Genomic DNA, 13,054 nt, shown 5'->3' on the forward strand with positions numbered 1-13,054 from the left:
AATTTGTGGAATTTTTTGATAATTATGTAAATGTGTTCATTTTTCTGAGAACTTAATAAATAGGTTTTTTTAACAGTTATAATCTTTTATGGGACAAATTGCAGTTTGAGCGTTTCAAAACATCAGGGTCAGTTATAAGAAAAGTGGTGGAATTTGTGGAATATGGAATTATGAAAGGAACATCATGTTTGGCTGGAGTATCCGGGTAGTAGAATTAATAAGGGAGAACCAGCAAGTGCAGTGTTTAAGAATATTCAGAAGGGATTCTACGAGTCTTCTCTAACAGAAGAATTTCTATTTCCACAGAGGATGTTGGTGTATCAGGTTTCAGCATGTAGGATTAAGTATCATATCTAGACAGGAACTGAAAATTGCTAACCTGGTAGAAGACAAGAACAAAATTAAACCAAATTTTCTCAGGGTGGAAATATGATTGATAAGATACTGCACAGAAAAGTTCTTTAGTCTTAGCTCATCACAATCTAAATCAATGATTTGTTTGAATGGACCAGATGTCATATTTCCAAATTTGCTGATGGTACAAAATTAGGTGGGACAATGAGTTGGCAGGAGGACGTAAAGAAGCTTCAGATGACATAGACAAGCTGACTGAGTGAGCAAGAACAAATGGAAAAGCATCAAAAATGTGAAGTTACCCATAATGGTGAGAAATTGTGTAATGTTGATGGTATGAGAAATCTGGAGCCCATGTACAAAAGGCAATGAAATCCCATGTGCAGAAACAGCAAGCAACTGAGACAAAAGATGTTAATATTTATTGTGAAAGGATTTCAGAACAGGAGTAATTATAACTTGCTGTAGTTATATACGACATTGTTAGGATATAATGTACAGCTTTAGTCTCCTTACTGAAAAATAAATATACTTGCCCTTGAGGGATGAGGTGATTCACTAGACTGCTTGCAGGAATGATGTTTTTTTTCTGTATGTGGAGTAATTGTATTGACTGTATTCGGTAAAATGGCCTGGATAAAACAAACAACATAATCTAAGGCCCAGTCACCCAAGACATTCTCTCTTCTATCCCCTCCCATTGGGGAGAAGATACAAAAGCCTGAAAACACACAGTCACCAGGCTCAAGGGAAACCACTATCCCACTGTGGAATGGTTCTCTGCATAATAAGATGGACCAGTGACCTCAGAATCCATTTCCTTTTGGCCAAATCAAGAAAGTGGGCAACAAATCATACTTGTGACTGTAAAAGAAAAATAGTTCTGAAAGTATAATGTAATTGTCATTATAATCTGTGTGGCAAGTTGTTTATTCAAGTTTAATTCAGCAGCATTTATTGTGATGCAGCAATTTTTAAGCATAAACTGTAATTTGGCATTGGACAGCTTATTACAAGTTATTTATTCTAATCTTCAATCAACACTATTTCAGTGATCACAAATGAACCACTGTACAACAACAACAAAATACACATCATTGTGATGATTTTATGGCAATATGTTATCCAATTCTCACTAGTTCATTATTTCGTAATTTATTTTAAAAACTGCCACATTACTTCCAAAAATGATGCACATAATCCCTCATTTTCTTAAAAACGTGGGATACTTGAAAAGTGAGGGGAATTATTATAGCAAAAATCTGTGGGAAGTAAGAGGATTGGGAAGCTTTTTAAAGCCAAATGACAATTAAACAAGCCATAAAGGTGAAAATTGATGAAGTAGGAAGGTAGTAGTAGGCAACTATGGATCCCAGGGTATCATGGGTTTAGGCCTCTGGTGCACTTTGTCCTCTGGGCGGGAAGATTTAAAGAACCGGCTGTTGCCCATGCAGCAGGTTTCCCATCTCCACGTCACTGATGTAGTCCAAGGGAAGGGCAAGCGCCGATACAGAGGTTGCCAGGGTGAAGTTATAAACAACATTGAACTGCTTTAGGGACCCGGCACCAGATCTCTTCCTTGGGGGTCACTCCCGAAGCCTTTCCCTAGGGTGGGTATGGCTGCAAGGCAGCAGATGTTTAAAATCACGAGTTTCCTTCTCCCAGGCGGGCTGCCATCCAAGGCTGACGAGCCCCACCTGCCCAAAGTATGAAGGTAAACTAGTCAATAATCTGAAAGAGAATACCAGAAGTTTTTTTCCCCCAGATGCATGAAGAGTGAAAAAGATTTAATACTGCTTATTGGACAACTGGAAAAGAAATGCTGGTGTGGTACTTTTCTGCTTCACTGTCAGGGAGCAGAAGTGACTGTAGATGCACTTATTAAGGATAAGGTGCTTGGGGTGCTGAAAGATCTGAAGATACCTCAGGGTTCTGAAAGATGCAGTTAAACAGATTGTGGATTTGTTAATAATGATCTTTCAAGAATTACATGATTCTGGAGGACTAGAAAATTGCAAATATCACTGCACTCTCCAAGAAAGGTCAGAGGCAGAAAAAGGGAAATTATGGACCAGTTAGACTGAATTCAGTGATTAGATAGGTGTTGGAGTCCATTATCATGGATGAAATTTCCGTGTACTTAAAGGCGATTGACAAAATAGACCAAACTTAACATGGTATCCTCAAGTGGAAATTTTGCTTGACAATTTTTTTTTGGAATTGTTTGAGGAAATAACAAGCAGGATTGAGAAAGGAGTGAATTTTCTTTACTTGGATTTTCAAAAAGCCTTTGACAAGGTGTCACACAAGAGGCTGCATAACAAATTCAGAGCCCATGATATGTCAAGAAGTGTATGAGCATGGATAGAGGATCCGCTGACTGGCAGGTGGCAAAGAGTTGGTAAAAAGGAGAGAAGTTTGGTTATCTGCCCCTGACTAGTGGTGATCCACAAGGCTTGGTATTGGGACTGCTTCTTCTCATGTTATATCCCAATGATTTGGATGTAGAAATTGCTGGCTTTATGTCCAAGTTTGGTGATGATGTGAGGATAGGTGGAGGTACAGTTCGTGTTGAGGAAGCATGGAGTCAACTGAAGGATTTAGACAGATTTAGAGAATGGGCAAAGAAGGGGAGATAGAATACAATGTCGGGAAGTGTATGGTCATACACTTTAGTCAAAGGGCAAAAGGTGCAGCCTATTTTCTTAGTGAGGAGAAAATTGAAAATTTAGACTTGCAAAGGGAGTCTCAAGTTCTTGTGCAGGATTTTCTACAGGTTAACTTACAGATTTAATTGATAATGAATGCAGGGAATTGCAATGTTAGCATTCATTTTGAGGAGAATATTAGAATAAGGTTTTAATGGGAAGCTTTATAAGGTATTGGTCATACCACTGACTTTGGAGAGGGTTTGGAGGAGGTTCACTGGAATGATCCCAGGAAGGAAAGAGTTAATGTATGAGGAGAGTTTGGTGGCTCTGGACTGTACTCACTCAAGTTTAGAAGGATGAGGGGAGATCTCATTGAAACCTGTTGAATATTAAAAGGCCTGCAGTAGACAATGGATGTTTCCTATAGTGGGTGAGTCTAGGACCAGAGGGCACAGCCTCAGGATATTGGGCCATTCAGAACAGAGACGAGGAGGAATTTCTTTAGCCAGAAGGTAGTGTATCTATTGAATTCATTGCCAAAGATGGCTGCGGAGACCAAGTAAGGCAGAGGCTGATAGGTTCTTTATTTGTCAGGGCATAAAAGGAGAAAAGGTTGAGGAGGATAATAAATCCGCCATGATGTAATGATAGAACAGACTCAGTGGGCTGAATGCTGTATTTCTGATCCCATGTCTTGTGATGTTTCTTGTCTCTAATCACTGATTTAATTGATAAATCATGCCACTTCATGTTTTATGCATGAGCATTGATACTAAGTTAATAGAACATGTGACTTTTCTCAGTCCTTACCAGATCACTTTTTGCATTATCCAAGTATGTGCTTAAATCACCTTTTCTGAGACAGTGTTTGTGTAATTCCTTTGAATGCTCCTCCAACTCGAACAGGGTTACTGAGACTACTTCTCTTCAGGTCCCTTGAGCCATTGACATGGCAAGTTTAAATAATTTGATAAGCTTGATATGATAGTAATGTGAGCTTTTTGTACATTGGCCTTTATAAATCAAAGTATTGAATATAAGAGTGAGGTTGTATAAGGCATTGGTGAGGCCAAATTTGGAGTATTGTCACCAAATTACAGGAAGGATATTAATAAGTTTGAAAGCGCAGAGAAGGATGTTGCCGGGACTTGAGAAACTGAGTTACAGAGAAAGGTTGAATAGGTTAGGACTTTATTCCCTGGAGCGTAGAAGAATGAGGGGAGACTTGATAGAGGTATATAAATTTATGATGGGTATAGACAGAATGAATTCAAGCAGGCTTTTTCCACTGAGGCCAGGGGAGAAAAAAAAAACCAGAGGACATGGGTTAAGGGTGAAGGGGGAAAAGGTTAAAGGGAACATGGGGGTGGGGCTTCACACAGAGTGGATGGGAGTGTGGAATGAGCTGCCAGATGAAGTTGTAAATGCAGGCTCACTTTTAACATTTAAGAAAAACTTGGACAGGTACATTGATGAGAGGTGTATGGAGGGATATGGGCCAGGTGCAGGTCAGTAGGACCAGGCAGAAAAATGGTTTGGCACAGCCAAGAAGGGCCAAAAGGCCTGTTTCTGTGCTGTAATGTTCTATGGTTCTATTATTCTATCATTTTGTAATTTTCTTTTAATACCCTCAAATTTGAAGGAGTGGTTTGCATCTCGTGACTGTCAGTTGATGAATGACTATCCAGAATCTGTTTGTACTTGTCTACCAATATCTGCTCCTTGTTTTTGTCAGGATATGAAGGAGAACAAATGATGAGTTGAGCAAGATGTTCTCCGTCACTACAGTATGGTCATTCATTAATGAAACCTGCCTTTTCAGCATTTACCAGTAGTTCTTGTAGAATGGTTTCAACAAAGTACGACAGCAACCGATGAAGTAAATGTGATCTCATCAAGCATCTAGAACTTTAGTACCTTTGGCACTTTCAAAATTGAGTGAAGGAATTTTCATGGATATCCATCACTGTCTACTTCGACAAATACATTGAGAAAGGCAAGGTCAAGTCCAAGACGGACTGGGTAGTGTTTGAGTATGACTGAAACCAGCCCTGTCTCACACACCCCTGAAGAAGAACAGGGACAAGGATTCCGCTGATAAAACCCAAAGCCCTCTGCAATCAACAATGGCTTCCCTTCTAAGTGTTCCTGCATCACTTTTACAATATCTGCAAAAGCTCATTTCTGCACCATTCAATGGAGCAGTCAAACATCAAAGCCAACTGTATACATTTAAACCTGAAGAACTCAGCAAAATTGGCTCTCGCTTCTCGTTGGCCATTTCATTTGCTTCACAATCCTGTTCCAATAGCTCAGTATACATGAGGCAATTCCCCGTGGGATCATCAAACTCGTTCAATAGTTCCGATGTAGACAGACATTTCCGATTGTTTAACGATTACTATCAGCTGGTACTCACGCTTTCTGAAACCTGCATTCTCCCGTTTTGTGCGTTTAAAAAACACGTGCGTCTCTTCCCTTCCAACGACCGTCTCTGCACCTGTTGGGCTGCGCTAAGCTGTTTTATTAACTTCCAACTTCTCGCTCCACTTTTACAGGTCGGCAGCCGTCTCGGCTTAATTTTAAAACACCTCGTCGCCAATGTTATGTTTTGCAAATTCAAAACAGTAAATTATTTCAAACAAAATCCGGAGCGAACTTCGCCTTTGAATTTTAACGAGTCGCTGGTCACGTGGTAGCGCGATTACGTCAAGTTAACGGTTTTTAAATACTTTACCCCTAGTTAATTATTTAACAGAACAAAAATGCTTAATCAACGGCATACTTACAAGATATCGGATATATTATTGAAATTGAAAGACACCACACCGCCCCTGGAAGAGCTCCTCGCTGGTGAGGAGACTGCCGCCATGATGGAATTGGCCGAGTGTAAAAGCCTCTACAGCCCCTTGTATCCGGTGGATTGGAGACTCCATCTCAGACTGGAATCCAGTCTCCACATTCCCACCATCAGAACAAATCAACCACACTATCTTATTGTTTTGGGTGATTCACTCCCAAATAGTTTTTCATCAAAAGAAAGCAAGAACTGGCTGACAGTAGTAAAGTGTATCAGAATGATTTTCAGTTCCTGCAAAAGCCTGGCCGCTGAGTGCGTCGTCCTTTCCCAAGGAAAGAGGTCGCGGATTTCCTTGCCCCAATTTGCGCGGGCATTCACACGGTGGTCACGTGGTTCTGTTCTCCGCCATCGTCAGCGAGTGCATGCACAACTTTGTTGTCCCGGTGAGAGAGGCAAAGTGTTTGGAGACCAGGAGGAAGGAGGAGGATCAGTGAAAGAGGAAGGGCGTTCAGAGACAGGAGAATGACGGCAGAGCAGGTGGTAGCAACTGAAGAATGGCTCAGGGACAAGGCACAGCTGAGTAACGTCAGATCAGGTGAGAGGCTGGGGGGCTGTGGGTGCGGGTCTCACCCTGGGCTCCAATGCTGGGGTGGCTAGTGGCCTAGATAAGACAGCAGCTATCACATCTTCATGAGCAGTTAGTGTTATCCTTGTGGTGGAGAGCGCTTAGTAATCGGGGACACACACACACTCTCTCTCTCTCACTGTCTGTATCTCTTTCTCTCTCTCCCTCGCCCCCTCCCTCCCTCCTTTGACATGTTGCTTTCATTGTGATGACTCTGGGCACTTCAGTAACTCCCCACCCCCAGTATATTCTTCTAATCAGTTGGTTTTTTGGTGACTTCCCGGCATACACTGGAGAATGTTCCATTTCTTTAGTACTTGGGATGTGTAAACGTGTATATGTTGTATCTGTACTGTTTATAATGAAGATACTTATGTTGATTTTGTAATATGCTTGTAAGTACATTGTGGGGTGTATCATATTCTGAATTGTGTTGTCTTAAGGTAACTGTGGGGAATTAGAGATGGGATGTGCTGGTGCCCAGAGGAACATGGTGGATCACTGTCGGTAGCAGCTGGACAGGGAGTGTGAGAGAGAACCAGGAGTTAACACTGGACCAAGTATGGAGCTGTTGTCACATTTCCTCACTGAGTAAACACTCCAACCATTTCTTTCTTTGGGTCAAAACCATGTACATAACATCCCTGCTGTGGCCGTGTCCCACAATGGGCCTTCCAACTGATGTCCCGTAGCATCTTGAAGGGCAGGTGACATTTTATAAAGTAGAGATGGCTGGTCCCTGGTAGGATGTTTGACTTGACTCCAAATCAGGAGCACTGTTCCCTTGAGCTGCCGCGCGATTTCTGATATGCTCCTCTGGACTCTCACAAAATGTTGGAGAAACTCAGCAGGCCAGGCAGCATCTCTGGTAAAGTGTAAACAGTCGACATTTCGGCCGAGACCCTTCATAAGGACTGGGAAAAAAAGATGAGACATTAAAGCTAGAAGTTGGGGGAATGGGAGGATGGAGAACAAGGTGATAGATGAAACCAGGACAGAGGAGGAGGGGTGAAATAAGGAGCTGGGAAGATATGAGGTGAAAAAGATAAAGGAGAAGGAGGAATCTGACAGGAGAGGGTAGAAGACCATGGAAGAAATTTAAGAGTGATAGGCAGGGAAGGAGGTGAGGTGAGAGAAAGAAACAGGAATGGGAATGGTGAAGGGGGTAATTACCAGAAGTTCTGTGGGAGGAGACTCAGCTGATGTTTTAGTTCGGTGACCTGATGTCGGATTGTGCATTTCAAGTGTAAACAGTTTTTGCTTCCATTGATGCTGCCTGGCCTGATCTTTTCAGCCCTTAGGGTATTTTATGATTTTAGTTCAGACAAGCATATGCAGTGTTTGAGAATTTGCATCACGAGCTTTTATCTATTGTTGAGTTGTGAGGTTCAATTGAACCCGGAATTTCATTGCACTTTGGTGTATATGACAATAATGTAACTTAATGTTTTAAATTTTTACATCTTCTACCTGTACACCTGATATTTGCTGCAGTGTTTTATCTCCAGTGCCTAAAAGAAAATGAGTTTTGAGCCTCTCGCATTTCTACCTTTGGAGTCCACACACTTTTCGCTTCACAAAAATGCTTTTATTTTGCTGATAAAATATGACTTTACGAATGTTTATGTATGAAGAAGTCACTTAACATGACAAATGATTACTGACTTTCAATGTCAGTTGTGTTGGTGCAAACATAGGTAATCAGGTTGAGAGAGAACTTAAACAGAACATCTTTATTGAAGATGATATTTCTGTACAGTGCATAATATTACAGTTAATGTATCAGAATCATACCAGGTACCAAGCTAGTCCTTGGGAGTATATTGTATGTGCATACTCTGCACTATATGCCTCTGAAATGGAAATAAGCCGATATAATCCACTCTACTGAACTTTTATACACTTAACACTCAAAATGTTGGAGGAACTCAGCAGGCCAGGCAGCACTTAGTTATTTGGGGTTTGTAGTCCTGCGCATTGCGCTACTAAAGAAACACACGGAGGCAGAGAGAGAAATGAACTCAGAATGCCTTTGCTGATTCAAAATTGCCCACTTAAATCTCCCCTCCCATGGGCCCCTGCAACCCACGGGGCGGACGTGACGTCAGACTGTCCCTGGAAGGTCCGCCCCGAGCGGCTAGTTCCAAATGCGCTACCACGTGTCTGCCCGTGGCTCCCGAAGACTGTTTGAGTCCCGCGTGTGCGGGCCGCCACACCACCTCCCCCCAGAAATGTCCATCGGGGGAGTGGAGCCCCCAGTCTGTGCGGCTTGCTTGGGTGACCGGCCTTGCCGGCGCGGTGCGGGTACTCTCACTGGTTGCACAATGTCCAAGTGCGCCGGTTTGAGGTGGTCCACTGTAAAAGTCTCTTCCCGGCCACCCACCTCCATGCCGTACGTGATTCCGTTGTGCCAGATCACCTTGAAGGGTCCCTCATACGTCTGCATGCCCCTGCGAATAAAAACATACTCACAGTCTCGGAGGTCTTTAGGGGTGAAGGATGACATGGGACCATGCCTGGAGGTCGGGTCCGGTGCCAGGGTCCCTACCTTGTCCCGCAGCCTCGTTAGCACCGCTGCTGGAGTTTCTTCTGAACCTCAGGCCTCTGGTATGAACTTGCTTGGAACCGTCGGGGGGGTGCCGTAGACCAATTCCGCTGAGGAGGTGTCCAGGTCCTCCTCGGGGGCTGTGCGGATGCCCAGAAGGACCCAATCTGTCTAGTTGGGGCCCCTGAGGCGCGCCATCAGGGCCGACTTGAGATGCCGGTGGAATCTCTCTACCAAACCGTTGCACTGGGGATGGTACGCTGTGGTGTGATGCAGCTGAGTGCCCAGGAGCTGTGCCAGTGTTGTCCACAAACCAGACGTGAACTGCGCCCCTCTGTCGGAGATGATGTCCGTTGGGAGGCCGAACCTGATGATCCAGTTTGCAATGAGCGTCCTGGCGCAGGACTCAGTGGACGTGTCTGCCAGCGGTATGGCTTCTGGTCATCTGGTGAACCTGTCTACCATGGTAAAGATATACCTGGTGCCCCGGGAGACTGGCAGGGGGCCGTCGATATCCACGTGGATGTGTTGGAACCTCCTGTGCGTTGGCTGGAACTGCTGGAGGGGAGCCTTCACGTGTCGCTGGACTTTGGCGGTCTGGCAGTGCACGCAGGTCCTGGCCCAGTGTCCGACCTGTTTGCGCAAACTGTGCCAGACAAATCTGTCGGCTACCAGCTTGATGGACGCCAGGATGGACGGGTGGGCCAGGTTGTGCAGCGTGTCGAACACCCGGTGCCTCCATGCTGCTGGTACCACCGGTCGGGGTTTGCCAGTCGACACGTCGCACAGGAGTCGATCCGCTGCTGGGCAGATGGAGACATCCTCCAACTGGAGCCCTGAAATGGTGGTGCTTCTGCCAGTGCTGCGAAGTCTATTCCTGAGGACAATAGGCCTACTGAGTGGTGGCAGGGGCGAGACAGTGTGTCAGCGATGATGTTGTTCTTCCCTGCGATGTGGCGGACGTCCGTAGTGAATTCTGAAATAAAGGACAGGTAGGGGCCTCTGCTGCCGAGCCAACCATGGGTCCAATACCTTGGCCAGTGCGAAGGTGAGGGGCTTGTGGTACGTATACACGGTGAACTCCCTTCCCTCGAGGAAATGCCGGACAGCCAGGTAGAGCGCGAGCAACTGTCTGTCGAAAGCGCGGTACTTCACCTCTGGTGGCCGTAGGTGGCGGCTGAAGAAAGCGAGTGGTCGCCACTGGTCCTCGATGAGCTGCTCCAGGACTCCACCGACTACTGTGTCGGAAGCGTCGACTGTGAATGCATGGGTACATCGACTCTCAAGTGCACTAGGAGGGCCACCTTTGCCAGCACCTCCTTGGCCTGCTCGAACACCACCATGGACTCCGCATCCCATGCTGCTTCTTTGGCCTTGCCGGCCATCAGGCTGAACAAGGGTCTCATGATTTATGCCACCGCCGGAACGAACTGATGATAAAAGTTGACCATCCCTACGAACCCCTGCAGGCCCTTGACCATGCTGGGCTTGGGGAACTGGTGGATGGCCTGGACCTTGTCTGCTAGGGGAACTGCGCCATGTCAGTTGACTCTGTGGCCCAAGAAGTTGATCTCTGTCAGCCCGAACAGGCAGTTCGCCAGATTGATTGCCAGTCCGTGGTCGCTCAGGCATTGGCAGAGCTGGCACAAATGTGCCACGTGCTCTTGGTGCAAATTGCTGGCCACCAGGATATCGTCCAAGTAAATGAAAGTGAAATCCAGGCTGCGTCCCACCGAGTCCATGGGCCTTTGGAAAGTTTGGGCTGCATTCTTGAGACCAAAAGGCATCCTCAAGAATTCGAACCAGCTGAATGAGGTGATGAGGGCTGTCTTGGGCACATTGTTGCTGTACACTGGGATCTGATGGTATCCCCTGACCAGGTCGATTTTCGAGAAGATGGTTGCTCCGTGCAGGTTCGCCGTGAAGTTCTAGATATAACCATATAACAACTACAGCACGAAAACAGGCCATCTCAGCCCTTCTAGTCCATGCTGAATGCTTACTCTCACCAGACGTGAACTTGCCCGCACTCAGCCCATTACCCTCCATTCCTTTCCTGTCCATATACCTATCCAATTTTACTTTAAATGACAATATCGAACCTGCCTCTACCACTTCTTCTGGGTTCCACACAGCTACCACTCTCTGAGTAAAGAAATTCCCCCTCGTGGTACCCTTAAACTTGTGCCGCCTAACTCTCAACTCGTGTCTTCTTGTTTGAATCTCCCCTACTCTCAGTGGAAAAAGCCTATCCACGTCAACTCCATCTATCCCCCTCATAATTTTAAATACCTCTATCAAGTCCCCCCTCGACCTTCTACGCTCCAAAGAATAAAGACCTAATTTGTTCAACCTTTCCCTGTAACTTAGGTGCTGAAACCCAGGTGACATTCTAGTAAATCTTCTCTGCACTCTCTCTATTTTGTTGACATCTTTCCTATAATTCGGTGACCAGAACTGTACACAATACTGCAAATTCGGCCTTACCAATGCCTTGTACAATTTTAACATTACATCCCAACTCCTATACTCAATGCTCTGATTTATAAAGGCCAGCATACCAAAAGCATTCTTCACCACACTATCCACATGAAATTCCACCTTCAGGGAACTATGCACCATTATTTCTAGATCACTCTGTTCTACTGCATTCTTCAATGCCCTACCATTTACCATGTATGTCCTATTTTGATTAGTCCTACCAAAATGTAGCACCTCACACTTATCATCATTAAACTCCATCTGCCATCTTTCAGCCCACTCTTCTAACTGGCCTAAATCTCTCTGCAAACTTTGAAAACCTACTTTATTATCCACAATACCACCTATCTTAGTATCATCTGCATACTTACTAATCCAATTTACCACCCCATCATCCAGATCATTAATGTATATGACAAACATCATTGGACCCAGTACAGATCCCTGAGGCACACCACTAGTCACTGGCCTCCCACCTGACAAACTGTTATCCGCCACTACTCTCTGGCATTACCCATGCAGCCACTGTTGAATCCATTTTACTACTTCAATATTAATACCTAACGATTAAACCATCATAACTAACCTTCCATGCGGAACCTTGTCAAAGGCCTTACTGAAGTCCATATAGACAACATCCATTGATTTACCCTCATCAACTTTCCTAGTAACCTCTTCAAAAAATTCAATAAAATTTGTCAAACGTGATGTTCCACGCACAAATCCATGCTGACTGTTCCTAATCAGACCCTGCTTATCCAGATAATTATATATACTATCTCTAAGAATAATTTACATTAATTTACCCAGCACTGACGTCAAACTGACAGGCCTATAATTGCTAGGTTTACTCTTAGAACCCTTTTTAACAATGGAACCACATGAGCAATACTCCAATTCTCCGGCACCATCCCTGTTTCTAATGACATTTGAAATATTTCTGTCAGAGCCCCTGCTATTTCTACACTAGCTTCCCTCAAGGTCCTAGGGAATATCCTGTCAGGATCCGGAGATTTATCCACTTTAATATTCCTTATAAGCGTCAGTACTTCCTCCTCTTTAATCGTCATAGCTTCCATAACTTCCCTACTTGTTTCCCTTGCATTACACAATTCAATATCCTTCTCCTTAGTGAATACCAAAGAAAAGAAATTGTTCAAAATCTCCCCCATCTCTTTTGGCTCCATACATAGCTGTCCACTCTGATTCTAAGGGACAATTTTATCCCTCACTATCTTTTTGCTATTAATATAACTGTAGAAGCACCTTGGATTTATTTTCACCTTACTTGCCAAAGCAACCTCATATCTTCTTTTAGCTTTTCTAATTTCTTTCTTAAGATTCTTCTTACATTCTTTATATTCCTTGAGAACCTCATTTACTCCATGCTGCCTATATTTATTGCAGGTAGCTCCCTTTTTCCTAACCAAGTTTCCAATATCCCTTGAAAACCATGACTCTCTCAAACTTTTAACCTTTCCTTTCAACCTAACAGGAGCATAAAGATTCTGTACCCTCAAAATTTCACCTTTAAATGACCTCCATTTCTCTATTACATCCTTCCCATAAAACAAATTGTCCCAATCCACTCCCTCTAA

At 44.2% G+C, this 13,054-nt stretch overlaps 1 protein-coding gene across 1 annotated transcript in view; it reads left to right on the forward strand.

Annotated features, from left to right (window-relative positions):
- Positions 1 to 5,869: 5,869 nt before the first annotated feature.
- Positions 5,870 to 13,054, forward strand: part of LOC140716339 (centrosomal protein of 72 kDa-like) — a 44,451-nt gene continuing 37,266 nt past the window's right edge. Inside the window, exon 1 of the mRNA XM_073028976.1 lies at positions 5,870 to 6,400. Within this exon, the coding sequence (XP_072885077.1) occupies positions 6,328 to 6,400 (73 nt within the window). The 5' untranslated portion in view covers positions 5,870 to 6,327. The remainder of the gene's footprint in view (positions 6,401 to 13,054) is intronic.

Source organism: Hemitrygon akajei, chromosome 25 (assembly GCF_048418815.1).
Source record: "Hemitrygon akajei chromosome 25, sHemAka1.3, whole genome shotgun sequence".
In the NCBI taxonomy this organism is placed as follows: domain Eukaryota; kingdom Metazoa; phylum Chordata; class Chondrichthyes; order Myliobatiformes; family Dasyatidae; genus Hemitrygon; species Hemitrygon akajei.